The sequence below is a fragment of the Alosa alosa genome, chromosome 6, assembly GCF_017589495.1.
Source record: "Alosa alosa isolate M-15738 ecotype Scorff River chromosome 6, AALO_Geno_1.1, whole genome shotgun sequence".
In the NCBI taxonomy this organism is placed as follows: domain Eukaryota; kingdom Metazoa; phylum Chordata; class Actinopteri; order Clupeiformes; family Clupeidae; genus Alosa; species Alosa alosa.
The window spans coordinates 1,806,358-1,815,244 of NC_063194.1; the positions used below are offsets into that span (position 1 = coordinate 1,806,358).

Consider the following 8,887-nt stretch of genomic DNA (forward strand, 5'->3'; position numbering starts at 1 on the left):
TTTTTTTTAATCAAACACTTTAAGAAATGACTTTTTGGTTTAAGGCATCCTTGAGTCTTCATTGTAGGGGCCATAATAAGCATGGCACAGATTCAGTTGATCACATCAGTTGACTAAATTATACATCATAGTCCTTGAAACTTCAAATCGGACGTCTTTCGTCTGAAATGGTCCTCCGAGACATTTCAGAAAAAGGTACAGTCAGTGAGTCATTGTGGACAAAGCCTCCAGCCAGAGTCTGCTGGCTCCGTTGAGAACTATATTTAGAGGCCTGAGGGACTACAAAGGCCTTTCAGAGGCGACCTTGATGACTCAACGCGGAGTGTGTCGCCACGCGAGAGAGGAGGGAGCGTGTCTCCGACGTGGCGCCAGTCCTAATGCCGTTACTGACATACAGTAGCACTACGCTTCTCACTGAGGCCAGGGGAGACATACACACAAACATCTTAAGATGAGGCTTTCAAGGATGGCTGTGGTCTATATGGTCAATTTGGGCAAAACTGTTTAACCATGGCTTGTTTTGTTTTCCTTTCCAATTCTTTTTTGACTTTCGTTTTCCAGAAATTCGAACCGGGGTTGTCGCCCTGTGACCGATACGTCCGATTGGCCAGCCAGACATGTCCGAGCGTGCTGGAGGAATGGGAGAAGGAGACTTTTCCCTCTCGAGACATGCGACCCCGTCCCGGGAGGTCCACCATAGGGCAACAATGGTGGCTTTGTCCTCGCCTGGCCAGGGCTGCCCAAGAGAGAGAGCGAGTGAGTGAGAGAGACAAAGACGTGTGCTCGCAGTGGCTCTCGCTACAGAGAGAGAGAGAATGACCGCGTGGCTAGACCCGTGCAATTGGAGAAAGCTCGCAGCCAGTCGCACGTCCCCCCCTCGTCAGATTGACTCGAGCAGACAGTCGAGCGGCACCTTCACAGACCCGCGGGCTCGCCTGGGCCCTGAGGGGATTCTGTGGGCCCCTTTAATGACCTTACCGGCAGCAGCAGCGCGAGCCAGTTTCATCCCCGCCACCGCCATCACTAGCACCATGCCCTGGCCGCCATGTCCCTCCTCCCTGTGTTAACACAGGCCTAGGCCTAACCTAATCCCTGGGGGATGAGATGGGAGGATTAGCCTGAAGTTCACTCTGCGGTTTTTCTCCATAAGTGTTTTGTTTTGGCTGTGATATGGGTTTCACTTGCATAAGGTTTCTATGGGGGTTGTGGATCTAGGAGCGTATAGTAAGTAAGTAGTGTAATCTCATTTCCCTGGTGCTTTTCAACCCAGGTCTTAGTCTGCAGCTGAATGCAAAGTAGAGGGAACAAGATGCCAAAACCAAAAAACATTTAGACAGCGAGAAGAAGAAGAAAGAAACACACTACTGCAAATTTCTTTCTGGATTTATTTGTAAACATGCCATGGAGGCTCAACATGGGGACAGCCACATTCACACATTCTGATGCGATGATGGATAGCTAACCACTAGACAGGCAGACTTGCATAGAGACACTGACAACAATGCTCGACAACAATGTGATGCAGTGACAACAAACGACAATGTGATGCAGTGTCACACACACCCATAGTCCACTGCACTGACGGACACTCCGATCTACTGCGCAGGACCCTGCTCAAAGTGGACAGAGGGAGGGACAGACAGACAGAAGGTAGCAGAGAAACGGGAGAGAGAGAGAAAGAGAGAGGAAGAGAAGAACACATTTCATATAAGAGGCGTAAGGGGATTAAAAATCAAAGTGCTGCATTTGAACTGTGTTATTGAACTGGATAAAGATCAAGTTTTGATGTAGGCTGTCTCTGATCCCGACACTCCCCACCCTTCTAAATCAGTTCCACGAATGAGTCGTGTGGTGAGAGAGGGGAGTTGGCAGAGGAGGCCTACCAACATCTGGACCTAATAACGACACTAAAAAATACTCCAGCACATGTGCTCACACACGCACACACACACAAACACAGAAACCCCTACCTCTTCCGCTCACTAGCCTAGAAGTAATGAGCCATGCAGCATCTGGACTTCACACACCTTTCACTTTACCACACACACACACACACACACACACACACACACCCCTATTGACTGCTCTAAAAGAGCTACTGTACCTTTGCCACTGGTGTGGGTCTTGGTACCTTGAGCCAGTCACAGAGCTGATTTCTGCCCCAAGATTTCTGTGGCCTCCCCGTTTCAAGAAAGAAGATTACTCTCCCTGTGAGCAAGAAAGAAGAGAGACAGAGAGAGAGAGAGAGAGAGAGAGAGAGAGAGAGAGAGAGAGAGAGAGAGAGAGAGAGAGAGAAGAGGAGAGGCTTTGACTTTTTCAAACATACTGTATCTTGAATTTAAGAAATAAATAACAATAACATAAAACTCGTTTAAGACTAACTTTCACAGGCAAGATAAAAAAAAATCTATAATAATAATAATTAATAAACTTAAATAAATAAACATATACGGTACATACATGCACAAACATAAGCATATACACAAATACACATGTACAGTATACAAGTCCAGTATGTAGGTAAACAGGGTTCCCACTCTAATTCAAATGTAAAATTACATGTCTTTTCCCTGACTTTCCTGATTGACAAAAAAAACCTGAGTTTCCATGACTTACTATATAATGAATTGTACAATATACTGACCAATGATTTCAGAGCAGCGTTCAAGAATCTTTTACTTCTTCAGAGCGGGAGATGAATAAATGGGCATTGAATAAACAAAGTCGGTCTACTCAAGCAAGCAGTAAAGCTACTGTAATAACAGAGACTTTCTAATGAGGAGACACAGCACTCAAAAAATCCTCCATAGAAATGTATGGGGTTAGTTTGTAAGACCAATATGGCAGTTGTCTACACATATCCCGCACCTTCAGCTGTCAAAAGTCGACATGTGAATACATCGTGCCATGCGGTATGTTTTTCATACATCCTGCCGATCATGTGGTATGTTGTGAATACATCGTGCCAATCATGTGTTGTGATCTCGGAGCTTGGTGTCGTGAAGCCTTGCACGCGTGCAGTGTGCGCAAAACAACTGTCCGATAACTGCCCAAAGTGTGTTTCAAGATGGCCGCTGAGTGGGGGGACTAAAAGAACTTTGCTAATAACCAGATATACACCAGTACTGCGTGGATATATTGTATATTATTCAAATGTATTGTGTAAATGTATTTTGGCAAGTCAATTTTGAACTGCTACAAAAAAAAAAATCCCTTATATTCCCTGACTTTGCCCCAAAAATGATAAAATGCCCTGACTTTCCATGTCTGGAATAGACTTTCCAAAATTCCATGATATTCCAGAAATTCCATGACGCGTGGGAACCCTGGATAAATCATCTTCAGTGAGATAAAAAGACAGAGTGAGAGAGAAATAGGCTGACAAAGAGGCCACCCAGCACAGGAAATCTCCCAGAGACTTGCCCCCTTTACCACTGCTCACCAGTTAGTGTCACTAAGCAGGGTCATCACATCATCCAGGACTTCAGGGTCCACCGCATCGTCGTAGGTGAGGAGCATCTCGTACACCTGACTGGCAGTGGTCTTCCTGATCTGTGAAGAGGCACACACACACACACACACACACACACACACACACACACACACACACACACACACACTAAGCTGAGCAGAGAAGAGATACAGGCCTGGATTCATCAGAGGATTCGGTCAGTCTTCAGAATTAGTCAGGGCTGAATGGACTCAAACACTGATCTTCTGTGTACAGTGTCCTACTTCACAAGGCGAACTCCACCATGTACAATGTCTTAGCACGCAGCTAAATGGCACACTTATTGGCTGGTTATGTAAGGCTTGAATGTTGAATGCTACATCATGTACATCATGTAAATCATGTACATCATGTACTGATGTCCAGAATGTTGAATGCTACATGCTACATCATGTACATCATGTACTGATGTCCAGCCATGGAGTGGACATCAGAGGAGGAGAGAGAGGATTCAGAAAGAGCTTCCTCACCACAGGGAAGGGGTGGCACAGCAGCATCAGCAGCTGCAGCAGGACGCTCTTCCTCACGCTGCCTTGGAACTGGATCATGCCACAGTACCTGTGAATGTGTGTGTGTGTGTGTGTGTGTGTGTGTGTGTGTGTGTGTGTGTGTGTGTGTGTGTGTGTGTGTGTGGGGTGGGGGGGGGGGTGAGACAGAGGGCTTTAAAAAACGTAATCTTCAATCTAGGTGTGAACAGAATACAATGTGGCCAGAAACTCACACAGCTATACCGGGACGCAGTTTCTGGACGTCTTTGGACCTTTTCATTTCCTCCTTACAGAGAGCCAACAGGTCCAAACAAAATGGATGGCTGAAAGTGAAACACATAAGGCAGAAATATCCTTGCAATTCCGGCTAATAACTTCCCAACTTTTTTGAAGAGCATATGGTGTGGTCATTCGTGCTGTTGATGACTCACTTATCCTCGCTGGTAAAAAGCTCGAAACAGCCATTAGCCAACATCTGGTCCAGCATCTTCAGTAAAGGCACAGACACCCTGTGAATGTGAATAAGTACCGTTAGGCACGCAAAACAACTTTTATTTTGGGTGCTATGCCTTTTATGTGACAGGACAGTGGAGAGAGACAGGAAGCGAGTGGGAGAGAGATGGGGTGGGATGGGGAAATGAGCCGGGCCGGATTCAAACCCAAACGTTGTTTTGGATGTTTAGCCCAAAGTTTGGGAATGGGAGGGTGAGCAGGGAGCTACCGGTCATTGCGTAGGTGATCTTTAAAGATGCGCAGGAGTGTGTCTCCAAACTGGCCCAGAGCGACAGCGTCCTGCTGGATCCCCCTCAGGTGGTCAAACAGGGACTGAGAGGAGAACCGGACCTGTGGGAGAAGAACACACACATACTGTGGGGCTGCTCGATTATGGCAGAATCACTGTTATCTCAGCAACATTGAGACCACAATAATTAACATGATAATTTAATGCGTATTTAGACATCATCCATTTTTTTTTATTTCAAAATTGGATTTTTACTGTTGGATTTACATACCTCAACAGAAGATACATAAATAAATGTAAATGTAAAAAAAAATGTATACAACAGTAATCACAAAGCAAAGGCATGTGCTGGATTTATATGGAACTCAAGACCGAACATGAGCACGGCTGCTAAACTAAATGCGTCAACTTATCTTGAACAAGATATAATCTTAGGAGATCATAATTGAAAGTGAAATTCAACTAATTCCACAGCCCTACACACACATAAGGTAGATTATGAACTACACACAATATCATGAAGCCCAATAGAGTAGGCTACCCAAACACATACACATCTTCGATGGTGAAACTCCAAACACACAAACACAACAGTCAACAGACAAACAGGAGGATGTCATTATCCACACACACACACACACACACACACACACACACACACACACAGGGGCCTGGAAGCAACAGATTGCATCGATGAGACCCTCCCAAATCACTGATGCTTCATAAAAGTTAAACCCTGACAAAAACAGGAAGATCCCACTGCCAAGCCCTATCCCAGTGAGGCTTTGTGGGGTGGTGGTGAGGGAGGTGGGGGGGGGGACGACAACGGACATGACTAATCCCTGGGCTACCCCGGGTCAGCAATTGAAGCGTAGTAGTCTCAGAAGACTGGTCGTTTTAGAAGAAGTAGTGTCAGAAGACTGGTCGTTTTAGAAGAAGTAGTGTCAGAAGACTGGTCGTTTTAGAAGAAGTAGTGTCAGAAGACTGGTCGTTTTAGAAGAAGTAGTGTCAGAAGACTGGTCGACTGGTCGCTTTAGAAGAAGTAGTGTCAGAAGACTGGTCGCTTTAGAAGAAGTAGTGTCAGAAGACTGGTCGCTTTTAGAAGAAGTAGTGTCAGAAGACTGGTCGCTTTAGAAGAAGTAGTGTCAGAAGACTGGTCGCTTTAGAAGAAGTAGTGTCAGAAGACTGGTCGCTTTAGAAGAAGTAGTGTCAGAAGACTGGTCGCTTTAGAAGAAGTAGTGTCAGAAGACTGGTCGCTTTAGAAGAAGTAGTGTCAGAAGACTGGTCGCTTTAGAAGAAGTAGTGTCAGAAGACTGGTCGCTTTAGAAGAAGTAGTGTCAGAAGACTGGTCGCTTTAGAAGAAGTAGTGTCAGAAGACTGGTCGCTTTAGAAGAAGTAGTGTCAGAAGACTGGTCGCTTTAGAAGAAGTAGTGTCAGAAGACTGGTCGCTTTAGAAGAAGTAGTGTCAGAAGACTGGTCGCTTTAGAAGAAGTAGTGTCAGAAGACTGGTCGCTTTAGAAGAAGTAGTGTCAGAAGACTGGTCGCTTTAGAAGAAGTAGTGTCAGAAGACTGGTCGCTTTAGAAGAAGTAGTGTCAGAAGACTGGTCGCTTTAGAAGAAGTAGTGTCAGAAGACTGGTCGCTTTAGAAGAAGTAGTGTCAGAAGACTGGTCGCTTTAGAAGAAGTAGTGTCAGAAGACTGGTCGCTTTAGAAGAAGTAGTGTCAGAAGACTGGTCGCTTTTAGAAGAAGTAGTGTCAGAAGACTGGTCGCTTTAGAAGAAGTAGTGTCAGAAGACTGGTCGCTTTTAGAAGAAGTAGTGTCAGAAGACTGGTCGCTTTAGAAGAAGTAGTGTCAGAAGACTGGTCGCTTTAGAAGAAGTAGTGTCAGAAGACTGGTCGCTTTAGAAGAAGTAGTGTCAGAAGACTGGTCGCTTTAGAAGAAGTAGTGTCAGAAGACTGGTCGCTTTAGAAGAAGTAGTGTCAGAAGACTGGTCGCTTTAGAAGAAGTAGTGTCAGAAGACTGGTCGCTTTAGAAGAAGTAGTGTCAGAAGACTGGTCGCTTTAGAAGAAGTAGTGTCAGAAGACTGGTCGCTTTTAGAAGAAGTAGTGTCAGAAGACTGGTCGCTTTAGAAGAAGTAGTGTCAGAAGACTGGTCGCTTTAGAAGAAGTAGTGTCAGAAGACTGGTCGCTTTAGAAGAAGTAGTGTCAGAAGACTGGTCGCTTTAGAAGAAGTAGTGTCAGAAGACTGGTCGCTTTAGAAGAAGTAGTGTCAGAAGACTGGTCGCTTTAGAAGAAGTAGTGTCAGAAGACTGGTCGCTTTTAGAAGAAGTAGTGTCAGAAGACTGGTCGCTTTTAGAAGAAGTAGTGTCAGAAGACTGGTCGCTTTAGAAGAAGTAGTGTCAGAAGACTGGTCGCTTTAGAAGAAGTAGTGTCAGAAGACTGGTCGCTTTAGAAGAAGTAGTGTCAGAAGACTGGTCGCTTTAGAAGAAGTAGTGTCAGAAGACTGGTCGCTTTTAGAAGAAGTAGTGTCAGAAGACTGGTCGCTTTAGAAGAAGTAGTGTCAGAAGACTGGTCGCTTTAGAAGAAGTAGTGTCAGAAGACTGGTCGCTTTAGAAGAAGTAGTGTCAGAAGACTGGTCGCTTTAGAAGAAGTAGTGTCAGAAGACTGGTCGCTTTAGAAGAAGTAGTGTCAGAAGACTGGTCGCTTTAGAAGAAGTAGTGTCAGAAGACTGGTCGCTTTAGAAGAAGTAGTGTCAGAAGACTGGTCGCTTTAGAAGAAGTAGTGTCAGAAGACTGGTCGCTTTAGAAGAAGTAGTGTCAGAAGACTGGTCGCTTTAGAAGAAGTAGTGTCAGAAGACTGGTCGCTTTAGAAGAAGTAGTGTCAGAAGACTGGTCGCTTTAGAAGAAGTAGTGTCAGAAGACTGGTCGCTTTAGAAGAAGTAGTGTCAGAAGACTGGTCGCTTTAGAAGAAGTAGTGTCAGAAGACTGGTCGCTTTAGAAGAAGTAGTGTCAGAAGACTGGTCGCTTTAGAAGAAGTAGTGTCAGAAGACTGGTCGCTTTAGAAGAAGTAGTGTCAGAAGACTGGTCGCTTTAGAAGAAGTAGTGTCAGAAGACTGGTCGCTTTAGAAGAAGTAGTGTCAGAAGACTGGTCGCTTTAGAAGAAGTAGTGTCAGAAGACTGGTCGCTTTAGAAGAAGTAGTGTCAGAAGACTGGTCGCTTTAGAAGAAGTAGTGTCAGAAGACTGGTCGCTTTAGAAGAAGTAGTGTCAGAAGACTGGTCGCTTTAGAAGAAGTAGTGTCAGAAGACTGGTCGCTTTAGAAGAAGTAGTGTCAGAAGACTGGTCGCTTTAGAAGAAGTAGTGTCAGAAGACTGGTCGCTTTTAGAAGAAGTAGTGTCAGAAGACTGGTCGCTTTAGAAGAAGTAGTGTCAGAAGACTGGTCGCTTTTAGAAGAAGTAGTGTCAGAAGACTGGTCGCTTTAGAAGAAGTAGTGTCAGAAGACTGGTCGCTTTAGAAGAAGTAGTGTCAGAAGACTGGTCGCTTTAGAAGAAGTAGTGTCAGAAGACTGGTCGCTTTAGAAGAAGTAGTGTCAGAAGACTGGTCGCTTTAGAAGAAGTAGTGTCAGAAGACTGGTCGCTTTAGAAGAAGTAGTGTCAGAAGACTGGTCGCTTTAGAAGAAGTAGTGTCAGAAGACTGGTCGCTTTAGAAGAAGTAGTGTCAGAAGACTGGTCGCTTTAGAAGAAGTAGTGTCAGAAGACTGGTCGCTTTAGAAGAAGTAGTGTCAGAAGACTGGTCGCTTTAGAAGAAGTAGTGTCAGAAGACTGGTCGCTTTAGAAGAAGTAGTGTCAGAAGACTGGTCGCTTTAGAAGAAGTAGTGTCAGAAGACTGGTCGCTTTAGAAGAAGTAGTGTCAGAAGACTGGTCGCTTTTAGAAGAAGTAGTGTCAGAAGACTGGTCGCTTTAGAAGAAGTAGTGTCAGAAGACTGGTCGCTTTAGAAGAAGTAGTGTCAGAAGACTGGTCGCTTTAGAGAAGAGGGAGAGAAAGAGAGAGTGAGAGAGACAGACAGTCTCACGGCAGAAAGGACACGCTCCATAGAGCCTCATTCATCACTGAAACGCATGACCTCAAATCAGCGCGGCCTCGGCTGCCA

The 8,887-nt window shown here is 45.1% G+C and overlaps 1 protein-coding gene and 1 long non-coding RNA gene across 2 annotated transcripts in view; both read right to left on the reverse strand.

The window, feature by feature from the left end:
* Nucleotides 1-1,365: 1,365 nt before the first annotated feature.
* Nucleotides 1,366-2,159, reverse strand: LOC125296660. Its single transcript, XR_007193822.1, has 2 exons — nucleotides 2,105-2,159; nucleotides 1,366-1,610 (listed from the first exon to the last, which is right to left on the reverse strand). It is a non-coding gene; the product is annotated as an uncharacterized LOC125296660 (long non-coding RNA).
* A 27-nt stretch (nucleotides 2,160-2,186) lies between these two features.
* tbcd (tubulin folding cofactor D) overlaps nucleotides 2,187-8,887 on the reverse strand; it is a 45,872-nt gene continuing 39,171 nt past the window's right edge. The window contains exons 34-39 of the mRNA XM_048244857.1: nucleotides 4,721-4,842; nucleotides 4,431-4,508; nucleotides 4,233-4,322; nucleotides 3,982-4,069; nucleotides 3,443-3,552; nucleotides 2,187-2,208 (exon numbers count right to left, since the gene is read on the reverse strand). Coding sequence (XP_048100814.1) covers nucleotides 2,187-2,208; nucleotides 3,443-3,552; nucleotides 3,982-4,069; nucleotides 4,233-4,322; nucleotides 4,431-4,508; nucleotides 4,721-4,842 — 510 coding nt within the window. The remainder of the gene's footprint in view (nucleotides 2,209-3,442; nucleotides 3,553-3,981; nucleotides 4,070-4,232; nucleotides 4,323-4,430; nucleotides 4,509-4,720; nucleotides 4,843-8,887) is intronic.